The sequence below is a fragment of the Artibeus jamaicensis genome, unplaced genomic scaffold, assembly GCF_021234435.1.
Source record: "Artibeus jamaicensis isolate MK-2021 breed Jamaican fruit bat unplaced genomic scaffold, CSHL_Jam_final scaffold_3151, whole genome shotgun sequence".
Classification (NCBI taxonomy): Eukaryota; Metazoa; Chordata; class Mammalia; order Chiroptera; family Phyllostomidae; genus Artibeus; species Artibeus jamaicensis.
Genome location: NW_026522037.1, coordinates 1,264,444 through 1,291,348, shown reverse-complemented (window position 1 = coordinate 1,291,348; position 26,905 = coordinate 1,264,444). Strand labels below are relative to the sequence as shown.

Below are 26,905 nucleotides of genomic sequence, written 5' to 3'. Positions count from 1 at the left end.
TGTCCCATGTAGCTGATCAAGAAGCTGAAGGTAGAGAGTTTAAAATCTGCTCGAGACCAGCTACCGAATTAGTAGGTGGCAGAGCTGGGCACCAAAGATAGTCTTTTTGTTTGTTTGTTTGTTTTTTAATTGAGCTTTTATTTTCGAGGTAATCATTGTCCTGTGCAGTTGTAAGCAACAGTGTCCCTTCTACCCGGTCACCCTGCATGGTAGTGTCTTATAAAACTGTAGTACAGTGTGGCAGCCCAGATATTGGCATTGGGAAAGCTATAGAACATTCCATCCCCACAGGATGCTCAAGTCGCCTTCGATGGCCACTCCCTACCCTCACAGTGACCGCTTATCCGACTGGATAATCTTGCCGCTTCAAGAATAGTATACAAATGAAGTCATGCGAAATGTGGCCTTTGGGAAGTGGCTCTTCAGTCCCTCAGCGGGACTCCCTGGGGAGTCACCCAAGTTGAGTCATGTATCGGTGATCAATAGTTCGTGTGTTTTGATTGCTGAGGAGTATCCACAGTGTGAATCTCCCACGGGGCACATGTAACAGTCACCCGGCCAGGTACAGTGGGCTCTCTCCCCGACCTGCCTAGTTTGAACAGACCTTCTGTGAGCGAGATATGGTATGTCTCCGTGTACACTTCGGCGGCCTGTGTCAGTCAGTGTTCCGTAGAAACTCAGAAGAAAGTTCGTCGTCTGGGGAACTGCCCTGTGCGCTCTTCCCTGCTGGCGGGCGGCGGGCGGTTCACTCCTCTGCGCCCTCGTGGGTCAGTGGCTCTGTCAGTGGCCAAGAGGGAGCTGTTGACCTCTCCCGCTGAGCCTTGAATAACACAAGGGTGCAGGGTGCTGATCCTCCACAGGGTCAGAAATGTGTGTGAAACCTGCAAGCCCCCCCCGCCCCCAGCTTAGCTACTGGTAGCCTCCTGCTGACTGGAAGCCTTACTGGTAACAAAGTCAAGTAGCACCCACTTTGAGTGTTATATATGTTACATAGTGTTTTCTTACTATAAAGTAAGCCAGGGAAAAGTAAATATTAGGAAAATCACAAGGAAGAGAAAGTGCACTCGAAGTGTATCTTGATGTATCTTGAAAAATTCCGCCTGGAAGTGGATTCGTGCAGGCCACCCTGTGTGCTCAGGGGTCAGCTGTGTGATGGTCCATTTGGGCTGTAGCTCAGTCAGTCTTTGCCTCGGGCAGTTTGAGACTGTTGTGTGGTGTGGAAACACTTAGGATTGTCTTCTGGGGGGAGTGGTCCTTTCATCACTCTGTCCCTCTTTGTCTCTGGTGATTTTCTTTGCTCTGAAGTTGGTCTCTTCCAACATTGGGACTTTGGCTCCTTCCAAATGCTTTCACGGTATGTGTTTTCCATCCTTTTACTTTCAACCCACTGCCGGTGTTGTTGTGTGAACTGAGTTTTTTTCTTTTTTAATATCACTGTGTGGTTGCCTCTCACACGTCCCCTACTGGAGACCTGGCCCACAACCCAGGCGACCCTTTGGTTCGTAGGCCTGCACTCAATCCAGTGAGTCGCACCCGCCAGGGCTGAACTGGTGTTTCTTACAGATGGTATATCATTACATTGTATTTTCTTGATCTACTCTGGTCATCTCTGTCAATTAATTTGTGTATTTAGACCAGTTACATTTAACATAAACTAAGTATTAACATGTCAGGGCATAAGTCTTATTTTATTATTTTGGGGGTTTTGTTTTATTTTGGTTTCTGTTTCTTATGTTCCATTGGGTTATTTAAGTGTGTTTTAGGATTATATATAGTCTTTAATCCTTGACCGAGGATCTGTTTTAGAAAGGGAGGAGGGGGGAGAGAGAGAAACATCGATATGAGAGACAAACTGGCTGCCTCTTAAACGCACCCCAGCCAGGGATCAAACCTGCAGCCTTTTGGTGTACAGGACAACGCTTCAACCCACGGGGCCACCCAGCCAGGGCAAGATTCTATCTTCAATTGATTGATGATTGGTTTTTTAGGATGTCCATCAGAGCTCTGTATCGCTTCCTTGGTGGTCGCTGTAGTTTTGCAGTTCACGTATGTCACTAACCCCGGTGTGCTGAGTCTGTTTCACAACCGTGAGTGACGTCTGGAAGCCACTCCCACTCACCTCCCTTCGCTCCCACACAACCCGGGTCTGAAGGCCCGAAGCGTTTCTTACACGTGGAGTGCCGTGCCGTCCATTTCACTTCGGTCACCAAATGGGAGTTAAAAATCCCACGGAAAGTAGGACACAGTGTTCCGTGTACCCTTGTCTCCCTGTCCTGATGGTGTTCTTTCCTTCCTGAAGGGACAGGCCGCCTGTCCCTCTCCCTTCTGTTTGGAAAGCTCCCGGCGGCCGTTCTGTCAGTGTGGGCTTGCTTGCAGCCAGCCCCCGCGGCTCCGCTCCACCCGAGGGTGTCGGTGCCTCCCTGTCTCCTGGGGGGCCGCCCTGGCCGCTGCAGAACTCACACCGGGACACTCCTTGCCTCCACCTTCTCCTGCTCAGGGGCTGTGACCGGAGGGCGGTCTCTGGGGCGAGCAGGGCGGAGTGCAGGGGCCGTCCAGGCGGAACCGGCAGTCTTCGTGGTCCTGGGTCTGTGATTCCAGCGTCAGGGCTCCCGCTTTCTGATCTCGGTTGTGCCTGAGTGTGACCTTGTCACTGCTGTGCCTTCGTCACCTCACGCCACCCCCTGCAACACGTTATTTGAATCTTAGAGTTGCTTGGGCTTCCTGTAAACACTCCCTATTCCTTCCTTCTGTTTTTATCATCTTAACGCCGATAGTGTCTGCCTTCCTGAGCGGCCAGTCCTTGAGGTCGGGTGCCCCGGTGATAACCCGACAGGACGCACCCCTGACTCTGAGCAGATGGCTCTGTGCCCTTCCCCCGGCCGCCCTCTCAGGAGGGAGCCACGTTCAGCGCCCGAGCTGCACGTCCTGCTAGAAGGACACGACACGCTCTCGCTCGCTCTCAGGGCCTTCCGTCCCACGTCCGGGAAACCCCACGTCACACCCGGACCTCCCCGGGCGCTTCGTCTCGCCACCGCAGTGTGGGCCTGCCCTGGGCGCCTGCGTGCCGATGACTTAGAACCGCATGAAGAACCACACTGACTGACATTAGAGGTCTCTCGTCGACACTAAAATAAAGAAGGTGGTGCCCTGGCTGGTGGAGCTCAGTGGATGGAGCGCGGGCCTGTGAACCAAAGGATCGAGGTTCGATTCCCAGTCGGGGCACATGCCTGGGTTGCAGGCCAGTTCCCAGCAGGGGATGCACGAGAGGCAACCATACATTGATATTTCTCTCCCTCTCTCCTTCCCTTCCCCTCTAAAGATAAATAAATAAAATCTTAAAAAAAAAAAAAAAAAGAAGGTAGCTCACCGGAGACCAGGGACGAGGCGTCCTGGCCGGGGCACCTGGCAGAGCCTGCAGGGGGCGTCTGTGGGCTGGCCCTCGAAGCCCTGGGGCGTCAGCAGGTGGCGAGGGCGCAGGCGTGTGCCGCGCAGGTGTGTGCGGGTGCGGCCGAGCACGCGGGAAGCGGAGGCAGCAGATGAGAGGGAGTGTAGGAGCCTGGCGGAACTTTCTGCGATCCAGGAGGGGTCTCGCTGCGTGCTTGCCCAAGACCGGTGTGCCTGGCGCTGGTTTGTGGACAGCCGTAGCCTCCCTGGGAAGTCCACATGCACACGCTCCGTGTCGGGGGCGGCCTGGGCGGCCTGTGTGCTCCGTGCACAGTAGCGTGAGGCTTCCGCTCAGACTGGCCAGGGTGGTGCTGAGCTCGGTGGCTCGAAATCTTTTCTTTTTTCTGAGAAAGGTTAGCTCGACATGTCTACCTGTTGCTACATGTTGCTACAGGGACTTGGAAGAGGCCTCCGCTGGCCCGCAGCCTACGAGGCCCCCTGGTGCGGGTGCCGCCAGGGCTCTGGGAGGGCAGAGGCGGCCGTGTGCCTCTGGGCTTTGGGACAGCGGGAGGGCAGCTGCCTGTGGGCAAGTCACTTTCAGTAAGGGAGTCTGCTGCGCACTTGGACACACAGGCGGCCCCTCGGGAAGGCTAGAAAACCAAAACCATCATTTTGCACCCGGTGAAAAATTCAGAGACCCCCTGCCCCGGCTGTTTGGGGGTTCGGAGCACACGGGGCGGGTCCCCCAAACCCCCGGCTCCCAGGCAGACATGGTGACTGTCTCACCAACCCTGCGTGAGGGGAGCAGTGTCCGACCCCCAGCCATCTGTCTGAGGTTTAGAATCTGCTGAGCTGGACACTAGGCAGTGCTCTGGTGGCAGCGTGTCCTTGCTGTGTGATGGCATGGGGGAGCATAGAGACGTGCATGATGCCGGTCTTCACAGGGCGGAAAACTGAAGCGTACAGCGTATCTGCAGGTATCCTTACGGGGCGACCTTCCCACTGAAGAAGCCAGTGTTGCACAAGGGACACTGGGCCAGCAGGAGGGCAGTGGCGTCCCTCAGGGCGGCCAGCCTGGCAGTGCAGGTCAGTCGAGCATGAACAGAAGCAGGGAGCCCCATGCGCCTCCGTCGGGCCGGCCCAGTGGAGCCCCTGCTGGATCTCAGCCGACCTCTGCTTCGAGCGAGCAAGCACAGAGAGCAGCTGCCAGCCGCCGCCGCCCTGGTCTCCACGTGGCTCTTCTGTGCACAAAGACGTGTGTCTGCCTCGCGTTAGGACAGACATCCAGGCAGCCCAGGTGCCTGATCAGAGCATCAGGAGAGATGCTGACTCCACGGTAGACCCTGTCTGCTTGGAGCTCGTTCTCTGGGAGCCCAGCGTCCATGGGACACCAAGGGGCTGCAGGGACTCGGGATGCTCGCAGGCGGGTGGAGAGCAGCACTGCCCTCTTCGGACGCCGGGGAGGGAACCTGAGCAGGCGGTCCCCTGGGGGTCCGCTTGCTGTCTGGCCTCAAGTCCTCGGCGCCAGCCTGGTCCCCATCCCGTCCCCTCCGACTGCGCGGCCGAGATGGCCTTCGTGAGTGCTCGCTTCTGAGCGGCACACCCCGGCCTGCGATGTCCCCTAGCTGCTCGGCCTGAGTTGAGCAGAAAGGTGGGCCGTGGGGACACTGGGACACAGAGGATTATATCCTGGTCAGTGATGCTGCCGTCACGGCCTTGGTGTGGAGTGTCCCAGTACATGGTGGGACCCAGTGAGCCCCCCTGTGCCTGTCCAGGGCAGTCAAACCAAGGCTCCCTGGGTGGGTGTTCGGGATTTGGGGAGACCTGCACCGTCGTGCACGGCAGGCCCTGGGCCTCCCTGGTGATGTACTGGAGGGACAGGGAGCCCCGATGAGGGTCACGTGGACAAGTGCAGCAGCACACGCCCTGGGGCCACCAGTGGGCGTCTCGGGTGGCCAGGGACCTGTGAGCAAGCAGTAGGGTGGTTGGGGCTGGTCCAGATGAGGGGTGGCCGCGGCCTGAACTCTGTGGGGTGCTGGTCACACTCGTGTTCACAGTGAAATTGTGTCCGTCTTTATTGACAGGATGATCTGTTCCAAGCAGGAGACCTGACATTCCAGATGCAGGAAGGGAAGCAGAGTCAGTCCCCCGCTGCCCGTGCCCGCCATAGTGGCAGGAGGCCAGGCGGCAGTGCCGAGGCCCTGAGAGCGCTGTCACCCGAGTTTGCCACTGACACTCAGCGGGTCTCAGCGGGTCTCGGCCCACCCGAGGTGACCGAAACTGGCTCCACTTTGTGAGCACTTAGGTGTTCTTCCAAGGAAACGAAGTTCCGTGAGTTTAGTTGTAGGATGTAGAAGGGGGCTGTCTTCCCCTGGGACTCTGACCTTGTGATCAGGTCGACAGAGGCTGAAACTCCACCCCAGTGCCGAGTGCCATGGAGGAAAGGGGGGCCCTCCAGCCGGCCAGCTGGCTGAGCGGAGAACCGGAGGACCGGTCATTGACCTTCTCATCCGCGCACGCTGGGCCAACTATGAAGTGGCGAAGCTGTTCTCAGACAAACACACCAGAGCTACCGCACCTGCCAGCCAGCGCAGAGGTCTCAGTAAAAGTGGTCAGCTCGGGAGCTGGGTCAGCAGCACTAAGCGTGTTCCGTGTGTCCCTCTGCAGGGAGGGAGGACCCTCTCCTCGTGTGGGGAGCCCTTCTGGTGCTGCCCCCCTGGGCCCTCTCCGGACCCTCGGGCTTAGGCGGGGTTGTAGTCGGTGGGATTTTCACTCTTCTGGCCTCACCCTTCCACTTCAGTCACAGGCATGTCCTTGCCTTCTCTCGCCATCCCTCCCTGGTGTCCCTGGGGAGCTCAGCCTCCCAGTCCTGTGCCCTGGGGTGCCCTGCCTGGAGCAGGCCTTCTTGTCTCCAGGTTCCCTGGGAGTAGGCGCCCCGCCTGTGCTGGTCCACTGTGGACTGCACCCTCAGACACTGAACTCCCCCCTCCCCACCCCGCTCCCCCCCCGGGGCAGCCAGGGGTTTCCCTCCATCCTTCTGGCTCCTGTTTTAATTCCCAAACCGACTCTAGACTGGGGAGCAGAAGAGGAGAAACTGGGACTCATGAGTACAGACTTGTCAGGGGTCACCCTCAAGGCCAGGAACCCCTTGTTGACACCTGAACTCCATTCGGGCCCCTTCTGTGACAAGCACACAGAGCAAACTGATCATTCCTTCGGGAATAAACGTGGTCCCACCTGCCCTGGCTGGGTGGCTCAGCTGGGTGGAGCATCGTCCCATACACAGAAGGCTGCGGGGGGAACATCGGGACCACTGTAATAGCATAAACAGTAAAATATTTTTAAAAATTTTTAGAGGTTGCAGGTTCGATCCCCGGTCAGGGTACCTAAGGGAAGCAACTGAAAGATATTGTTCTATCACGTTGGTGTTGCTCTCTCTCCCCCCCCCCTCAAATCAATAAACACATCCTCACAGGAGGTTAAAAACAGTAACAACAAAACGTGGCTGCACCCGGAGGAAGCGTCCCCTCTGCCTCCCGACATGGGCGGGACTAATCAGAAGGCTAAGCGCTGACGGGTCCCGGGAGCGCAGGCGTGTTGGGGCCCGGCCATGACCCTGCCCACACGGGATGCCCTCAGCCTTCGCTCTCTTAGGTTGGGTCCCCGTGCGGCCACCCTCCCCTCACTGGAAATGCTTCCGAGATGTCAGTCGCAGAGAAAACACAGGCACCCGGGCCCATCCGACCGCACGCTCCGCTCCGTGCAGCAACCCGTATCCCCACAGCCGCCTCCCGGCGGCAGCTTTTCAGGTCCCTTCATTGATGCAGCCGAGCCCCAGGTGCTGCCCCTGGGCCCGGTCCCTGTCGTCCGTGCCGCTTTGGCAGGTGTGCTGTCACCTCCGCTGGAAGCCTGGAGTCCTGAAGCGTGAGGAGGCCCGGCTCTGGGGGGAACTGGAAGAGAACCCCAGGCCAGGGATACCCCAGCAGCCAGAGCAGGGCCCAGGCCGTGGGGCTGTGGAGATCCGAGAGCGGGCTCTGCAGAAACAGAGGGCAGAGGGCAGGGTGTCTGGGCCGACCCAGCGGGTCCTCTCCCGCGGCCAGACGCCGTGCCAAGCAGAGGAGTCGCTGTCTTGATTGACAGTTTTAAAGGATAAGCCTGGGGAAATGTGTTTGACAGGACCAGAATCCCAGAACCCTCTGCCACCCCCTAATGGGATGGACACGCACACACACATGTACATGTGTGTGTTTCTATGTAGGAACATAAAAAGCTCACCAGAAGCAGTCAGGGGAGCAGAAGGAACACTACACAGAGGTCGAACTGTGTGAAATTGACTGTTTGACCCTTCAGACCCGCAAAAACGGCACTTTTGTTTGGTCCAGCCTAGTCTTTCAGAAGCACTGAGAGGACAGAAGGGACTTGGGACACGAAGAGAAGGCTCCGGGGCTGACTAGTGGGGTCCTGGCCTCTGCCCTGCCCCTCTCGCTCTCCTCCGCTCCAGAGAGTCGCAGACCCAGGGTCGGGACTCACAGCTCACAGCTCGGGAGCCCGGGGAGCAGTGGAGGGGCACACTCTCCACAAGGTGGGACATGAGCTGGGGGCGGGGGCACCCACAGGGTTTCAGAAGAAAACCCACACGCCCCAGAGCGGCATTCTTCCCCTGCACGGACCGAGAGCCGCAGCCGGCCGTCAATCAGACTCGCTGCGATCCGAGAGGGCAGGCGGGCGGCAGAGAGGCCTTCAGGGACACCGGCCTGAGTCCTGAGAACAGCAGGCTGCGGAGAGGGGAGCGTGTGGGCCTGGAGGGGCAAGGACACGTCCACTCTCAAGCACTGCGGTACCCTGCCCAAGAGGAGCGGGGTGACAGGCACAGATGGGAGAAGCCCCGGCAGGAAAGAGGCGGCCGTGGGTCAGAGGGAGGGTGCCGGCGACGCTGGGCACCGAGTGGGAACAACCCACACGCAGAGGGTACGAAATGGGAGCGGCAGATGTGCTGAAACGAGAAAGCAAGATGAGGGTCCTGGCGGGTTAGTGAACTGACCACAGGCCTCATAAATAGGTGGGAAACGGGGAGGAGCCGGGTGAAAATTGGCCCTGGGGGGAGTGTGTCCTACCAGACCCTGCGTTGACCCCCATAGTGGTGGGGTTAGGAGTTGGGGGGACAACTAGACTGCTTCCAGCGTTTGTTGTAAACGTGCCCCTGAACTTCAGCGTCCCTTTCTGTGCTCACAGGGGGAAAGGGGATGTGCCTGCTGGTTGCAGGGCCACACGGCGGTTACGAACCATCAGGACAGGGGCTTCCCACGGACCCCTGTGCTTGGGCCAGTGCTGGGCCCCAGGAGCCGTTTGTGCTCACGGCAGGATCCGCCATCTGGCTGTGGTCTGCTCACCAGAGGAGGGTCTGTCAAGGCAGAAGGAAGTTCATTTCTTGGGCCTCCTGCTGAGCTGACAACCCGCCTGCCCCGCCCCCGCCCCCCAGGAGCAGGAGTAGCTCTCTCTGGTGCCCTCCCCAGGTGTTCAGCCTTGTGCTGCAGGTGGTGGGAGAGCTCCGGGGCGGCGCCTGTGCAGTTCTGGGAGTGCGCTGGGGTTTCCTGTGCCGCCGCCTGGGTACCACGTGGCAGGGGTGGCATCCACACAGGCCGACGCCCGGGGCCGAACCCCTTTCACAGGACTGCCTCCTGTGACTTCGTCTGACAGGCACAGGTGACAGTGGACTTGGCGGATTTCCATGAGCTCGTCCCTGAAAACTAGGAGCGTTGTTTGCATGGCCGTCCGTGTCCCGCAGTCATTGACGGTGTCTCCTGTGCTGTGACATCGGCAGCAGGTTTGGGAACTTCAACCCAGAGCGTTGATTGTTACTGGTGAGCCAGACCCCACAGAATGTCCCAAGGAGTACAGCGAGGACCCGGGCGGAAGCGCGCTCCCTCTCAGGCCGTGCGCAATAGTCCGTGTACCGCGGTCCTATTAGAAAATGCACGAGAGTGGCCACATACAGGTGTCTGTTTCCGTAACAGTTACAGGCTCGTGACTTCTGAAATCCATTCCCTGAAACGAACACTCCTGTGGTGTCCACCTCGCTGCTGGTGACGGTGCAGTTTGCATCCTTAGGAGTACGCATGCGTCCTTAGGAGTGCGCAAGTGTGTGTAACCCTCCGCCGGGATCAATCTCAAAGGCCCTCCTCCCCCTGGGTGGCTCCTCGGCCGGGCGACGGCCAGGATGTTTTCGTTTGGGGTTGCCGGCGCTTTGGCTGAATTTGTGGTTTAAATCTGCTCTAGAGTTTTTGTGATCGTGAATATTTCAGAATGTGTAAATATTTGCTGAGGAGACCATAGCATCTTCAGCATGTTTTTTAATTGGAAACTCATCTTGTTTCTTAATTCTTGGTAACTTCAAGAAAAGAGCGCCAAGCACCCAGCTCCCCTTCCTGTGTCTGCTGCAGATGACCCTTCCACCCGAGGAAATGCCCTTCGCCAGTATTCCGTTAATTTTATTAAGTAATTTTCTTAAGAATAAAAAGTATTAGGGAAATGGAGAATGTTTTAAGTATAGGTGTTTTTGAAGTAAATTAAAAGACTCAAATCTTGAATTAAGTCTTTTAAAAAAGCTTTGTCCAATTTTTATAGTTAATAAGCAATATATTGTAAGAAACACAGTCATTTTCTGGTATGTTCTTTTTATAGTTTGTGCTCAGGTGATTGTTCCTTGAATCTTGACTTCCACTCCTGCCCTGTTTTGACGTCGATCCTGTCGTTTGACCCACTTCATGGAATGCTCAGTACTAGACACCCAGCAAGCGGGACGCTGCCGGGGTGCCAGCGGGGCGCAGACACCGGTGTCAGGTGGCAGCCAGCTGGGGCCCGCCCGCAACCCAAGTAGCTCGGTGACATCCTGCAGAGTCTGGACACTTAAGTCAAGGACAGAGGAAGTCAGGTGTCTCTGAGACTGAGCAGAAGGGCAAACCCAAAATGTCCCAGGAACCTCACTGGGATTCCAGGCAGTTCCGGGAGTGGCTGGTAGGAAGTAGGCATCTGTGTGAGAACGTGCATTTGCACATGTGTTCCTGTGGGGGAGCTGGTCTGTTCACGGCAGCCGCCACACAGACACGCTTCCAGGACGGGCAAGGCTTTGAGCATAGGACGTAAGTCAGTGTCAGGAGCGTGACCGTGACTCCCACCAAAATGGAGTGAGCGGTTACCTGGAACGAAAGGGGGTTTATTTCTGCGTTTGCTTACTTCCACCTCCGAGAACGCACATGTGTTAGCGTTACAGAAAATGCCTCTTTGAGACTTTGCTTCCTTCTCTAAGCAGTTTTACTGCTTGTCCTTCGTTTCATCGCGTCATTTGCTTTGCATTTTGTAGACACACAGTTTGTGTGTCACATTCACAAGCTGCCGACGTTGTCACCATCTAGTTCCTCCCGTGTGTCCAGCTGGCCGGGTGCAGGCCCTTTGGAACCCAGGGGCCTGCAGGGCTCTGGGCCCCTCCAGCGAAGCCCACCACAAATGCCTCGAGCCTGGCGTTTTGTTACAAATGCTGTGTGACTAGTCACCAGAGGTTAAGATTACTGTTTTCAAGGCCAGAGTGGTGGCGGTAACTGCAGTGTTCCTGAAAGACTCACTGTTCCTAATCTCTGTGGCCGTACTGGGTTCCAGCGAGTGTGAGGTCAGGGACGTGGGGACTGCGATGAGCCCGAGGGCAGTGTCTGTGGGCAGGGCCTTTGGGAGAGACTCACAGCCCCCGGGCCAGGGCGGGGTTTGTCTGCCTCCCCGGCAGGTCCATCTTCGGTCCTCACCAGGCCTGGAGGGGGGACCCCTGGGGCATGCCAGACCTACAGCCCATACTTCGGGGCTGCCACTCGGTGGCTGACACTCTGTGACGTCTGCTGTCAGACAGGCAGTCGTCCCAGCGAGATCTGGGAGCTGGAACAAACCAAAAACCTGCAGAGAAGGACATCCCGAAAAGAGTAGCTTCCAGGGGCCGGTTCAGGAGTCACAGATTTCAGTAAAAGTGATGGAAACAGAATAGGAAAGCTGAGCAGACGGCTTTGCGAGGCAGTATTGGGGCTCCCCGAGAATGTTCGTGTGCACGTCACACCCCCACAGAGCTCGGCTCGAGCGTGCGGGCCTCAGGCCTGCCGTGGTGCTGGAACGGAGGTAGGCACGTGGGTACTGGAAGTCCAAGGAAGCACTTTTGGAGGGAAGAAGGTCTGGAAGAACATGAAAACCAAGTTTTAATTTTGATGATCTTGTCAACGAAGTGTTTTTTGTGGTTTACTAGCCCGAAGGTCAGGGTCCTGAGCAGGACCCCAGTCTGACCACCAGGCTGATGTGGGCCCCGGTGACAATGAGCGTGATGCCTCTGATGCGAGTTTGACACCCCTGATATGTGCCACCCCTGGCAGCACGTCGGCACCCGGAGACCCCGTGTGTTCATTTCAGCCTCGTGTGGGTCCCTGCTGGGGAGGGACCCACGCAGGGCGTTGACTAACAGCCCTCAGTCAGCTCCCAGAGCACCGGCGTCTGCGGCGTTGCAGTGTCTGTCTCTGATGAGAGGGAGTGAGAGGTGCTCTCCCAGCCTCTGTTCAGTACAGGCCCCGTGTTGTTAGCTGGTCACTGCACACACGTCAGAGCCACGCATCACGCACGTCACACCCTCGAGGATCGTTGGACACAAGACACTCGGACGTCAACTGGCTGCCATTCCCACGCTGACCTGCGTGGCATTTCAGGCAGGAGTTGAGGCGAGCCCTGCCCACCCAGCCCCCAGCCGCGGCTCTTCGGTTTGGTGTTCCAGAGATGCTGAGCAGGGGCCTTTGCTTCCCCTCCCCCGGGGAAAGCTCGTCCTGCCCCTCGCCGCGTGGCGCGTCCTTCCTGTCCCGTTCTCACTACTTCGAAGCCTCCCCGTGCCCCCACTGTTTAGTTCCGTTAGAGGACGGGCCCCAGGGTCCCGGCTGCAGCCCTTCACTCCCTCTCTGGGACGGGCTCCCAGCACAGAAGCTTCCTGAGGGCAGGGCCCGGCCTGTCTGGTCTCCGCAGCGCCTGTACCTGCCACAGCACTGGAGGCCGGTGACTGTGCTGGACGAACCGGACTGGATGGGAGGGCTCCGCGGGGTGGGAGTGACGTCCTTGTCACCCACAGGTGATCTGCAGTGTCTGCTGTGAGTTGGGCCCAGGGAAGGGTGCCTGGTCACCGGTACCAGTGATCGCGGGCGCCATGGGAGACATAGGAAGGTGCTTCTGCGCTTTTCGGGATGTGACAGGGACCCCCTGCCCGAGGGTGTCACAGGTGGTCTGATAAATGCTCACTGAAGGCTGTGTTCTATAAGGAATTCACGGCCGGAGGCGGATCCGACGCACGGCACCTCTCAGAGTTCTGCCCGCCCTGCAGTTCTGCACGATTCTGGGCTCTGAGAAAAGCAGGGAAGGGAGATGAGTTCTGTGGTCCACGTTGCTGGGGTTTGCAGCTGGATGGTCGGTGAGGGCTGGTGGAGAAGGGGGTGTGCGAACTCAGACTTTGTAGGAGAAGTCCCCAAGAACCCTTGGTGTGTGACTGGCTGTCTGTGCACTGGGACAGAGTCGAGACAGACCCCCTCTGACTCCTGTCGTCTCCATGGAGGCCATTGGGGTTTTTTAACTGCAGCCGTCCGCTTGCCTGGACTGGAAGCTGGGGAGCCTCAGAGGAGTTCAGTTCAGGACACTCTCAGCTGGCAGTGCCCTGACCTCTGTCCCATTGTGTAGTGCAACCCGGACCCCAAACCTTCTGAGCAGTCCCAGGGGCCCACTCTTCCTGCTGGCCGCTGCCTCCCCCTGCCAGCGTCTCCTCTACCCAGTGGTCGGCCCTTGCCTTACTCACCTTGACCGGCTGTCCTTTCCTCCCTGTGTCTTCCTCTCCAGGAAGCACACAGTAGGCCTCTTAGCATGAGTATACTTCCCTGCCGTCGACAGGGGTGTGTCGCCTTAGTGTCAGTGACCCCTTTGTGCCAGCCTCTCTGGCCAGGGACCCCTGTCTTTGTGGGGCCATAGCGGTGGCCCAGGGGAGGCAGAGACCGTCACGGACGTCCTGTGGTGCCTGTGGGCATGTCCGCACCTACTTTTCAAATAACTGAGAAAAGGTTTTTAAATCATCCTACAGCATTCCATGTTTTCAAAGCTGGTATTTATCATTTAACCTTGTTTCATCTCGGAGCTAGAGAACACAGAACAAAACTAAACGAGGCTATTGTCAGGGATAAGCAGTTGCACCGTAAAGGTCACAGAGTCCTCTTGGCTTGTTTGTGTTCGTCTGCAGCCTGTGTGAACAGGTCTGGTGGCCCGGTGGCCAGCATGCCCGTCAATTACAGGCGGAAGTTTCGGGGCAGGTTTGCTCGTTAGTGTCTGTACTCCCCACCCCCACATTAGCTGATGGACTTTGAAGTTCATGATCAACAGTCCTGCATTCACACGCGCCCTGGGCAGAGTGCAGTCCTGGAAGTCGGGCGTGATGTACCCGGAGCATGAAGTCGCTGGTTTCAGCGAATCACCCAGGCCCGAGACGATGGGAGCACATTTGTAGCTCTCAGAGAAGGAGGCAGTGAGCTTGGGGAGCAGTGTCCGCCTGCTTTCCTGTCGCTTTGAGGGGCCGCAGACATGGGTCCCTGAGGGGGTGTGCTGACGGACTTTAACACGGACAGTAGTGTTCCTAGAACCAGCAGTGAAGGCAGGAAGTCAGCGTGCAGCTCCCCAGGAGGGCGGTCTGAGACACACTCCGACGCACACTTGCTCACCCTCTCACCTTCAGGGTTGTCCGGCTGTCCCACACAGGAGGGTGGCTGGCAGCACTTTGGAAGCTTCCAGAAGGCCCCCCACTCGGAGTCACTGATGCTTTTTGCGGTGCTGCAAGTGGCCTGCCGAGCCCCAGCTTGGAGGGGAGCACTGACCCACAGTGAGCTGTGGGGCCGAAGGTGCCCCGGCAGGACACACTGTTGCTTCACTGTGCCTGTCACCTTCGTGGGGCCTGCGAGACCCGGCGGAGTTCTCACAGGCTCACGCGGGTTTTCAGAGATGGCTCCCCACAAACAGACGTTGGGCGGAAGTCCCTTTCGTGGTCTCCCGTCACATCTGTCTGAGTGATCACATGCTCCTTTGCCATCAGAACATGGCCACACCTCTGCCCATCCTGTGGGCAGCTCTGTGGCTCTCCTCTCTGCCCGGCGTGTTGCCATGACCCTGGTGCTAAGGGTGAGTGAGCCAGGTCAGCCCTGCCCGGGCAGGACATGAGCCTTCCTTTCTGAGTCTGAATTTGCCGCCCGACCCCTGGGGCCCTCGTCCTCACCCCCTGTCCCTGCCGCTGCCCCGCCCAGCCCAGTGGCTTGGGGCTTGGGCTTCCATATAAGTCTGTTCCTTTTCAAACTCCGGTCTCCTTTTCCTGTTGGGAGACCAAGGCCCCTCCCGTGACCGAGCACAAAGCCTGCATCTTGTGCTTTCCCTGCCCCTGGAAGGCTGAGCTGCTGCCTGGCCTCCCGGCCGGTGAGGCCCTCCCTGCACCCTGCCCCCCAAGGGCCCGCACCGGCTTGCCTTCGCCTGCTGCCGTCCGTAGTTTGGGGCCCTACATTTTATTATTATCATCGTTGTTTTGTTATTAATAGTTTCCTAGCTAAGTTCCTCCAAAGGAAATGGCTTAGTGGTGGTAGTTGCTAATTCAGTGGCCACTGCCCTGGACAGTGACGCTGCTGTTTCCCAGGACCCTCCCTGTCTGGGGTGGAGCCTCCCTCCCGTCAGCACCGCCCCCTGCGAGAAAGTGGCTGCCCTCCCGGCACCTGTGCGGGGCGGGCGAAGGCAGACATGGGGCTGCTCCCGGTTCGCGTGCTCGAAGGGGCCCTCGGTGTCTCGTTCGTCATGAAAGGGCGACACGCGTGTGACACTTGCTTCCGTTTGAGTCTCATTGGTCGCTTTGCCCTTTTATTTTATTTATTTATTTTTGCCCTTTTAATTTTCTTGCTACAGTGAGTTGACTGCCCCCTTGATTGAACTTTTCCTGTAAGCAGGCTTTTCTTTTACCTTTGATACGTGAAAAGGAGATCGTTTGAAAAGGAGTTCCCACACCCATTACACAGCTAAATTGTTTTCAAATGAAGCATGGATGGATATTAATTTTTTATCGGTTGATCTTACAGAGAGAAAGAGAATCATCAGTCTGTTGTTCCATTTATTTATCCATCCATCGATTGATTCTTTGTGCTCTGACTGGGGATGGAACCTGCAACCCTGGTGTATGGGATGGCACTCTAACCACCTGAGCTACCCAGCCAGGGCCCCAGTATTAATTTTTTCACCTCACTAATGCCTCGTGAGGTCGGATTTCCAGGGAGAAATCACCAAAGGACTGCCCCTGTGGGGCTTGTGTGCAGCAGGCCGGTTTTGGCACCAGGCGGGTCTGACGGTTACAGCACCGCTCTGTGCCCTCGGAAATGGCGTCTCTGTTCGGCCCCAGAGGTGGGAAGAGAGGACTGTCCCCCGTGTGGCCGAAGAGGGAGGGACCAGGCACCCTCATCGCCCAGTCGGTCACGTAGGGTGCAGGTTCCGGGAACTTGGGAGATGACAAAGCAGACCCGGATCCGGCCCTTGAGGCCTCCCATCGCCGTGGGGGAGGCGACAGGAAACAGGTAACTGGGTGAAGTGCAGGGCGCGCAGCGAGGGCGGAGCCGCAGGGGAGAAGGTGAGATTTCGGATAAGGCGGCCCAGGGGAGACCTCGCTGGGGAGCTGACCTTTGAGGAAACCCTCAGAGGGGCCGAGGGAGTGACTCCTGTGGATTTCGGGTTAGAGGGCTGTGGGCCCCAGGCAGGCGGGGAGGTGCGGAGGACCAGAGGCCACAGGGGGGCAGGGCCGGCCACGCAGGCCTCTGGGCCTGGGCAGGGACACGTGCTTTCGCTCTGACGAGAGGGCGATCGAGGCAGGGCTGGAACCAAGGGTGCTGTGACGACTTCAGAAGGCCTGCCGAGTCCCAGTGCGAGACGGTGGGGGCTGGCCTCGAGCGGTGGTAGCTAGGGCAGTGGCAGGAGATAGTCAAGCTCTGGATGGATTCTGAAGGCCACACAGAGCATTTGTGACCGCCGGGCGCTGGGGGCACAGTGGGATTTTACCTGCCTGCGGGCCCCTCAGCTCCCGCTGGTGTGGGAGCAGCATGAGGTCTGAGCCCAGCGCCGATCTGCAGCTCCCAGGGCAGGTCGGTCCCCTGGCGCCTGCCTTGGTGACCCACAGAGGGCCCTGCAGTCACTTCTCCAGAGGTGGGAGGGGGCCTTCCCACTGCCTGCAGGGCCGTCGCCTGCTGTGCAGAGGAGGGGGTGCGGCGAGTGAGGAGATGTCAGAGCAGGCTCCTGAAGCTCTCGCTGGAAATCGCAGAGGCCTCCCCTTTCTCCTCTGGGTAGGTTGTGCACCATCAGCCGCCAGTCTGAGCCGCGGGTCTGTCTGCAGAGACAGGCTTCTGTCTGCCGCCCTGCAGCTCCTCTGGTGCCCAGGAAGCCCTGGGCTGTTTGAGGAGCTCCTTAGGGAGCAGACAGGCTGGTTTAAAAAGAAACAATTTTGGTAAAATGAAGACTTACCAAACGTAAAATGTGTACATTGGTACAGCCTTTCTGGGAGCAGTTTAATGTTATTTATCCAAAGCCTCAGAAACGTGTGCCTGCATTTGGCCCGGCAGTCCCGGCATTCGGCTTCCAGGAAGGTCGCAGGCGGGGTCACCACGTGGTGGTTACCGATCGTGAAATCCTGAAGTGGTTAGTTTAGTGACACTGGACCTCACTATATGGGCAGAAATGTCTTTACAGACTCACAAAATACTAATATACACACAGAGACAGAATTTCCATCAAGAATGAGACAGACAACATTCTAAGATGTTAATAAGAGTTATTTCTAGATAGTGACGATTTTGAGGGTTTAATTTGCTTCTTTGTGTTTTTCAATGTTTCCTCTATTTTCTACATGAAAAATAATATTTTTGTGATTGGAAAGAAACAAACTTCATTTTAGGAAATGTCCCCGCCAGGTCTGGTAGCTCAGTTAGAGTGCTGTCCTGACACGCCAAGGTCGCGGGTTCCCTCCCTGGTCGGGGCGCAGACCGGAGTCAGTCAGGGCACAAGTGCACCCATGGGTGGGGCAGCCGATCCACGCTTGTCCTCGCTTTCTCTGAACTTAATACATAAGATAAATGTTTACAAATGTTCCCGTACAGCAGCATGTCTCACAGAAATGTAGTGCAGACCGCGTGTGCTTTACCCACATTAGGAAAGGTAAAAGAAATGGGTAAAATTATGTACTTTAATCATGCAAAACATCCAAAATGTTATCATTTCAATGTGGAATCAAGGTTAAGAATCAAAAGATATTTCCACTTGTGGTTCATGCTGAGCCTTTGCAATCCTGCCTGAATCTGTAGTGCATCTCAGTTGGACAGGCCACGCCCCCACTGCTCACAGGCGCGGGCGGCTCCAGGTGGCTCGGACGGGGCCTGTGAGTGAAGGCTCTTACTGTGTGTGAAGTAGGATCCGAGCACATTCAATTCCCTCTAATTTAGCAGGCACGCAGCAGGCACATCCCTGCTTCTAGATTTAATTACTGCTTTCTGAAAAAGCATTCTAGAGAATACCAGAAACGTCGGGTCCTCAGAGGTCAGCTCAGGTCTGTTTCCCGGTTCGGTGTGTCCTGGAGAGTGGGCTGGTGGTCTCCTCTCACCACCACCCCACGCCCAGCAAGCCCCCTTCTCCTTCTCCTTCTCCTAGAGCTCACCTGCCTCCTGGCGCAACAGCGTGGTCCCTGTGACTGTCTGCCCACCTGCACTCACCCTGCCCTGTGCAGCCACACCAGACCTGGAGCCAGGGCACTGGCCTTGCTGCGAGGCTTTCTGGGCCCTTCGACAGCTCCCTGCTTCCTATGGGGTGACATCCAGGCTGAGCTGGCTGCGGCCTGGTGAGGCCTGCTCCTGTCACTGGTGGGGATGCTTCTCCAGCCCCTGACTTGGTGGGGACCCCTGGGCCGGCAGCCAGTGTCGTGTCCTGCTCCTGTGACCAAGTTGGCGTCCTGCGGAGCCACTCTGTGCCCATACACCGCCGTTCTGGTTTTCGCGCCAGCCGGCCCTTCTCTTGCTTGAGGCAGGCCCTCCCTGCATCCGCAGGTAGACCACTCTCCTCTGGGAAGGCCGGGCGAGGAGCGCGTGCCAGAGGAGCAGGCACTCGGCCCTGAAAGCTGCGTGAGGGGCGGGGTGGGGAAGGGGGCTGCACCCGGAAGCCATCAGCTAGTTCAGATGACCTTCTGTCTGCAGGCCGCCCTCCGTGCTCACTTCCCATTGGTCCTCTGAATGAGCGGGCGCCTCCCTTCAGGGTCAGACGCTGAGAGGGGCCGTATGCCTTTGCTGCTGGACTCGCTGACTTACAGAGATGTGTCCTGTTTACATTCCTGCTCGTTTCTTTGATTTGGATGGTGGCCAGAGGCAAACACAACTTGCCTAGTGGGTTTGAAACCGAAACAGATCTTTCTGAGTACACAGGCTGTCGTCTCTCATGCGAGCGTGCCCACCGTAAATGTCGCTCAGTGGGACTCCCTGGGTCTGAAGAGAGAGAGTCCCGTGGGCTAGCATTTTGTGTCCGTCTCAGGGTTAGACTTTGATGCGGGAAGAGTGCAGTGAGGAGCCGCTGATCTAACAAGGTCGGATTGATTAGGGCTAAACTAACAAAGTGAATGTCGAAATGAGGTGGCAGGACTTGCGACTCTCGGTCTTCATCCAGCAAAGCCAAAAACCCCAAACCCACGTTCCCAGCCGACAGGGAGTCCGTCCGGTCTTCCACTAGAAATTTAAGTTGCTGGATTTATAAATTGTCTTAAAAGTGTGTTCTTTGAACAGTTCAACGTGTTACATAGTATTAAGATGAAGTCATCAAACTGCCTACTCCTTTAATTGTGTATATTTGGGTGACTGGATAAAATGTATCATCACAGAGAAAACAGTAACACTTAGCAGAAGGACAGCTTGCCTGATAGCCATTAACAAGACCTAAAAGCTAACTGTCTTCTGCCCTATTTTTTTTTTCCTTTTGAGTATATAATGGATTTTTAGGATTTTTTTTTTGGCTTGTGTGTTTTAGGAAATTGGTCTTTTGTAGGAAAACGATAGGGGTGAGGTGCTTTTTACTTTGTTGTGCCTCCTCCTGAACAGCCTTGGATGGAGATGGAGACAGTGTAACCATCAGCCACACAAGTAAGGAAATGGAGCTCCCGCAGACCTCCCGCTGTCTCTGAGGGAAGGGTGGACTCATTTCCAGCAGATGTCCCAAAGCGGAAAACGCCCCTAGATCGGTTTGGGGATTCGGAGCAAAGTTGCTGCTGGTGTTTTTGACCAGGATAATTTAAAAGGACAAAAGAGAGACATCTTTTTTCTTGTCGCCTTTTTCCTCCAAATAATGTGACTACGGTACAGAAAGTGAATTCTAGCGAACTGGTATAATTCAGTGTTCGGCAACAGCTTTTCCCAGTTTTCCTGACTTCTAAAAAGAGGATTACTTCGTGTCTGGGTGAAGTTTGTCTGGGCCAGTTCCAGCCGGCCTGGGTGGCAGCGTGCGGTAGGGAGACAGACAGCCTTCCTCAAATGGACCTTTTTTTTTTTCATCCAGACCAGCACTCACCCCATAATTAGGCGAGGCCTGGTCTGTACAGGGCCAAAAGCAGCCTTCGCCACGGTCGCTCAGGCCTTCTGGGTCGGTTCTGGTCCCCGGCCTTCATTTCCAACACACACAAGTGAACAGCCTGGCAGAGCAGAGGCTCCGTTTCCCATGCACTCGAGGCTGCGCCCTCAGGAAGCTGGACTGTGTAACAGGTGACGAGACACTGTGCGTGCAGACCGTTGTGCGGGCAGGGCCGTCTGCTCGGCAGGCGGGTGGTCACCCGGCCTCGCGGCATGGGGGCTGACGTCCTGATCTGGCTCCTGTCGCCAGGGTAACGGAGCCTTCCTCTGATGTGCCCAAGGCGCAGGAACGCTCTGGCCGGAAGCCCACCAGAGAAGTGCCCTCTCCTTCTCTGCACACCCACCTTGCGTCGTTTGTGGTGTGGGTCCTGTGGACCATCCTTCTGGGTTCCTAAACCTGTTTGATACTGTCCCTCTGGGCAGGTGGGGGTTTGTCACAGTGTCGTCAGAAAAAGGGGGGAGATGGGAAGGACCCGGTGGCAGCAATGGGGTGGGGCAGAGAGGACGGAGAGCTGAGGTTTGACTTGACTTACTCCTACTTGGGGCAGGTCCTCATTCACTGTGGCTGCTGGTCGGAAGTCACCCGAGCTTGGAAGTGCAGGCAGAGAGTGCCCTGCGCTAGGGCTTTCCCAGCCTTTTCCTGCTGATCCGCAGGCCGGGACTCATCACTATGGCCGACGAGGGGCCCTGAGGGGGCCTGTAAGAGGAGCGTCTCCCAGCAGATGGTCTGGTCCACCAGCTCTAGGGGAGAGGTGGCAGTGCTCGCCTTGGTTGCCGTCACCAGTGATCCGGTGGTTCCGGCAGAAGCAGACGCGATAGGCAGCACCTCGTCCCCACCCTGTTGGAAGGGCCGCTTCTCAGGGCTCCTGCCCGCTGCCCGCCAGCAAGCGGCACTCAGGAATGGGGGCTCACGTGCTGTGTGACTTCTGGCACTGCCTGGGGGGTGGCCTCTGCCGCACTCTGTGCTGGGGGCCACATGGCTTTCCCAGAGAGGGCCCCGCTGTCCTTCACCCCCCAGGATCGACGGTGCATCCCCTCAGAGGGGCTCGGAGACCCCCTTAGACGCTGTGTGCCGGTGCCGCGGCGCCGACCACAAACGGCGAGTAGCCCCACCCCCTGCCTGGTGTGGCCGTCATCCCCGGGGCAGTCTGGGCGCCGTCCCCTCTGCCTCCTCACTGCCGGCGTCCCCGTCCCCATCCCCAGGCCTGTCTGCGGGGTCAGAAAATTCGTGCCGTGTCACTAATAGTGAAGGAGTGAGCAGAACAACGAGGAGCCGCTCGTTTCCCTGCATCACGGCAGCGGCGGCGTGGACTCCAGACCCTGACAGGCACCCACCTGCCGGTGTCCTCACACTCACTTTGGGCTGCAGTACACAGTTGCGTCCGGGGGGGGGGGGGCTGCAGTGGGGCCGGTAGCGGTTGTTCACGTCACTGTCACTCATGGCCAAGGTCCGTTCTCCGGTGCCGGCTTTGCCAGATTTGCTGCCGCCTCCTCCCCATTCGGTGTGTCCCTCTCGGGAGCTCTCCAGACGCATATCGGCGAAGGGCAAGCCTGCCGCGGGCGTGCACTCACGTGAGCCACGGCCCGGGCCTGTCCCTGGGGATGAGGCATGCGTGCGCTGACCAGACACACCGAGACGGGCGGTGGTTGCACGCTGACGGGTGGCCAGGGAGCCCTGTGTCTGTCCCCAGGCGCCCATCTCGAGGCTCTCCGTCGAGGTCTGGTCTTCTGGGCACGAGTAAGTCCTTTTCACTCCTGTCGTTTCCTAGGGCTCGAAGGTCCTGGTGGACGCGCGGGACAAGCTGGGGATCCCGTGGCAGCACCCTGAGAATGAGAAGCACGGCATGTTCCTCATGGCCTTCGAGAACAAGGCTGGGCTGCCCGTGGAGCCGGCCACCTTCCAGCTGTACGTGCCAGCGCTGAGCGCGCTCTGGGGTGACTCCGGCATCAGGGAGGCCTTCGGTCGCCGGAGCGAGTTCCAGCTGGTGAGTGGGCCCTCTGGACCGAGGGCGGGATGTCCTTGGAGGTTCTGTGGAAGTGCAGGCCAGCCGGAAATTGCTCTAGGCCCTAAAACTCAACAGCAGGAGTGCTTGGGGGGAGCAGACTGAGCTGTCTGGACGGTTGGGGGCGGGGACAGAACCGACGCGCTCAGGCCCGGTCGGTCAGTCGTTGCTCGCGGCTCTGGAGGACTCCGTGCAATGCTCAGTGTGGGGTGAGGAGCCCGGTGGTTTCGGTCTCATCGTGGCAGGACTCCGGTGCCCCTCAGAGCAGCGTTCCGGCCAGCAGGCCAGGAGGGTTCCAGGTCGGCACCCACATGGTCCCGTCCGATTCTTCCCCTCACTGTAAGGTCTGAAAGTCTCAGAAAGCCTGGTCGTCTTCGTCACTGCAACTCACGTAGTGTGTGAATCTGCAGACAGACAGTGTGGGCGCTGCCCCTGGCGAGGCAGGCAGGCGCACAGAGGCCACGCGCCCCTTTGCGTGCCTCCAGGTGCCCGAAGACTGAGTCTGCAGAGCCGGCGTTTGCCTCTCATCCTGTTCTCGCCGACCACCTCCGTTCTGCACTGTCCCGTGGGCCAGGGTTTGCTCTTCCTCCTGCTCTCTAGGTGGTGGCCGCTCAGCTCCACTGAACGATGTTGTTACTACAGGTCCGGGGCAGCTCCTCTCTCAGGGGACAGACTGTTGTCCCGGCCTGGGGGCTGGGCCCGGCGGAGTCCTCGCCCGGCCTCCCGCTGCCAGATCGCCAGCCAGGCGGCTTGTCCACGTGAGAGGCTGTGCTCAGGCGCATGGGCCCCCCCCCCCAAGCTCTTTGCTCCCTCTCCTCCAACACATGCACCTCGCACTTCTCGGCTGTTAACAGAAATTCACTGAGCTGTGAAACCTTTTCTTCTCCTTGCCACTCTTATTTTAAAGCTGCAGGGAATGGTGCTGCTCTGAAAACGTCCTCCGTCGTCTTTGCTTTAGAAGTTGGCATCGGAGGCCCGTGCGGAGGAGGGTGTCTGTGCTCGCAGCACGAGTTCCTTGATGCCTGGAGGTCAAGGGACCCTGCCACTAGCGTGTTTCTTCCTGTCCTGTTAGAAGGAATGGAGTCTTGGGGACATTCCCAGAGATGGCCGGGGAAGGCTGGCCCCGCAGGCCGAGTTTCAGACCTGGGGGAAGCCGCCCATGGCGGCGGCGACAGATGAGTGCCACTGCCTTAGGGCCCCGAAAGGGGAGGGGAGGGGAGAAGCAGCCTGGGGCTCGGCAGGTAACGCGACAGGACAGTCAGGAGGCCCTCCGGGGCCGGTGGCCCACTCCTCACGCGATCCTCACGGGCTCCGTCAGTGCCGTTCGAGGTGCCTGGGCGCCTCTTCTGCCCTCACCCCCTGGGGGCAGACTTTTCAGGGCTGCAGAACCAGCTTCGCCCATCCTCGGGCTGCAGTGCGTCCTCCGTGAGGCTCCGGTGTGAAGGAGTACCGGGAAGGCTCCTTTGTGCGCCAGGGACAGACATGGGCTCGCGCCTGGTGGCGGTCTCGTCTCCTTAGAAAAGAACAGACCAGCCATTTCCAAACGGGCTTGACGCCACAGGTCGGCGTTCCTTTGGGAACTGGCCCGTGCTCTCGCTGTCCTTACTTTCACCGCGTTTCCAAGGACTTTCCCCAAGCTTTCGAGACACTAGAGGCCTGGGCTACACGAAAGACGGGGTGATTCGTAGAAGTGACAGGAAATTTTTGTAACTCCCTGGGAACAAAGGGAGGTCCACCGAAAGGGAGGTTCTGTGCACTTTTGGTGCCTCGTCCCGTGTGCTTACGGACAGACACCAACTCTGTGATGGTGACTTTCAGCTGCTTGGAAACGGTCTCTTGGTAGTGGTCGACTGGGCGTAAGCGTGGAAGGAGCAGCCTGCTGGCCGACGCCGGCTTCTGTCCGCAGACTGTCTGGGCTCAGGGAGAGTGTCCCGCTGCCCTGGAAGGCTGTTGCTGGTCCGGCCACCTCCTTGCCTGTCTGTTTTTCCCGGGCCAGCTAGTTGTAGTCTTTTTCCTCTTTCTTCCTTTGCCACTACACCCTACAGATTGCCTTTTTCAACTGCTGCAGTCTAAGGTTTCAGCCTGGTGAAGACAGGTGAACCCCAAAGGTGCAGTGAGGTCGGGGCCCGGGGCTGCTCGGGAGGCCCACTCAGAGCAGCGGGGACCACTCTCCCCTCGTGCAGGAAGCTCAGCGCCCACTGGTCTGGGGGTGACAGGACGGGTCCCAGCGCTCAAGTGCAGCCCAGCTGGGGGCGGGGAGGGGTGGAGAAGAGCCCCCCTCTTCTTGTTAGGGTGACTTCCTGCAAACACCGCCCAGCAGTCCTGGGGAAGCTCATTGGCGAGAACACGGTCCCAGGGCCTCCCCCACAGGGAGACTCGGCTGGCGCTGTGTCACGGAGAAGCCACCAGCAGCTACTGCCCCAGTCCCTCTGGAACCTTCTGCCTGCACGGGGGCGGGGGGCGGGGCTGGGCAGGGGCCTTAGGGTGGAGCCCCTGGAAGAGCAAGGTGGGTTCTATAGGGGTTTGTCACTCTCCTTTGTTGAGCAGAGAGACACAGTAGCACGTGATCGATGTTCAGTGACCCGTGGCTCCCGGAGACACGGCGCCTGTGCTCTCGGTCCTGTGTGTCTCTCATCCACAGAATCCATTCTTTCAGCAAATTCTTGTGGGGCAGACGCCATGTGTCAGGCACCTCCAAAGCCTGGGAGAAACAGCAAACAGAAGAAAGATCTGTGTCCATATGGAGCGGGAGACAGTGGAGAAGTGAGCAGGGGAGGGACGTGCATGTGTGCACATGTGTACATGAGTGTGCACACGTGTGTGCATGTCTGCCTGTGCATGTGAGAGGGAAATAAAGCAGGGGGCCGGGAGAGGGCCTGTGGACAGAGGGGCGTCTGGGGTGGGTGGGGGTGGCAGAGGGTCCTGGGGCAGACTCTCAGTTCTTTCACGTTTCCTCGCCCTTCCTGCACGGCGGTCAAGGTGAGAGTTCAGCAACATGAAGCCACTTAGGTTCATGCTTCTGCAAGCTGCTCTTGATGCCCTTAGCTTCTGTTTTCCTGTTGGGAACAAGTTTTTCTTAATTCATAATACCTTTTGAAAACAAAAAGCCTTTCATTCTGAAACAATTGCAGATTGACAGGGAATTGCAGTGGCAGTACCAGGTCCCTCTCGCCCTCAGCCCGGTCTCCCCCAGTGGTGATGTCTCCTGTGACTGCGGGGCCCAGCAGGCCCCGGCATTGGCGTCGGTGCCGTGTGTGTGCGTGTGCGGGACTCTGTCACCGCCACCTGTACATCTGTGTGCAGCCAGACGCAGGGGGTCCCTGCCACCTGTTAGAGCCAGCCCCCACCCCTCCAGCCACTGATTTTTTCCTCCATGTCTAGAATTTTATCATCTGGGGAATACTGTCTAAATGGAATTGTGAGTATGTGACGTGTCGAGGTTGACATCTGTCACTCATCGTAATCCCGTGAGATCCGTCCCCGTTCTTGCAGACACCATGGGTGCATGTGTGCTCCTGGTAACGTTCCACAGTGTGGAGGCACCACGGTCTCTTACTAACTTCATCTGTGGTTAAATACACATACGTGTGCACACACACATGAAGAATGTGTCACTTTTACTTATAGGACAGTTCAGAAATGTCAGAAATCAACGAGTAATTTCTGGATAAAATGAGGTTCTATTTCAGACACTAGAAGATCAGAAATTACTCTCTTAGTTTGGGTTTGGACAGTGTGTGCATGAATTTTTAACTTTCAAACTAAATTGACCCCGCCGTATGACACCCAGTGGAAAGCCAGCCTTCCCCGAGCCCACTGCGAAAGTGGGAGGGGCCTGAGAAACCCTCTGACCAGCTCCCCCATTTGATAAGGAGACCGTTTGCCGGAAGCAACAAAGCCATGGGGTGGCCTGGCCCAGATGAGAACAGAAAAACTCAATGGGCGGGTTAGGGTCCCAGGCAGCCAGGGGGTGGGTTCCCCTCGGGGTGGCTCTCGCCCCAGGACACAGGAGCAGGAAGCGGAGGTGTCTGCTGTTTTCGGACCACGCACTGCAGAGCAGCTTACGTGTTCTGGCTCGTGGTCTCGGCCCTTGCCTGGGCCTCGTTAATCACGAGCAGTATCACACCCTTACAGACCTCGGAGACCGGCTCGCTCTGCAGGGGGGTGAGTGTGGCACTCGTAACAAAGGTCCTCGAGGAGAAAGACACCGGGAAGCTTTCTGTCTGGGGCTCTGTAAGCCGGTGACATAATGGCCCAGAGTGGAGACGGGCTATATTTTATAGTAGAATTAATAATGGAATATTTTACGTGATAACAAGGCCAGAAAAGCTAAAGGAAAAGAATAATGGGTTTTACTGAGTAAATATTTTTAGCTTTTGTCTGGCAAAAGTCAGCATGAAACAGGCAAGTGACAAATCAGGGAGAAAGTCCGCAACCTCTAACAAAGCCCAGTCAAGATAGATAGGGGACGAGTCGCAGCTGCCAGAGGGCGAAGGAAGGGCTCCTCCCAGGAGGAGGGAAGCCGAGAGGGGAGGAGCCAAGACCTCCGCCGCCAGCCTGCCGATAGCAGAAAAGCAGAGCAGAGCGTTGAGGAGGCAGCTCTGTGTCACTTGGCTCCGCAGTGATTGTGGAGAGCGATGTCCTGCACTGGCTGCAGTCCTGGGAACAGGAACCCTCATACATGGTGGCAGGGAGGTAAAGACAGAGCTTCTCGGTGTGTGTGTCATAATTGTAAGAGTTCCAGCTTCTGGTTACAGTTGGCCAGTTGCCCAGAGATTTGTGCAGAAAGTCATGTTAAATGACACC

The 26,905-nt window shown here is 57.6% G+C and overlaps 1 protein-coding gene across 2 annotated transcripts in view; it reads left to right on the top strand.

Annotated features, from left to right (window-relative positions):
• The window catches only part of GNA12 (G protein subunit alpha 12), a 49,427-nt gene that overhangs the window by 2,612 nt on the left and 19,910 nt on the right, over nucleotides 1–26,905 (top strand). Inside the window, exon 2 of one of the 2 annotated variants that reach the window (XM_037137920.2) lies at nucleotides 21,866–22,081. The exons of the other annotated variant lie outside the window; for it this stretch is intronic. Within the exon in view, the coding sequence (XP_036993815.1) occupies nucleotides 21,866–22,081 (216 nt within the window). The remainder of the gene's footprint in view (nucleotides 1–21,865; nucleotides 22,082–26,905) is intronic. 2 annotated transcript variants of the gene reach the window in all.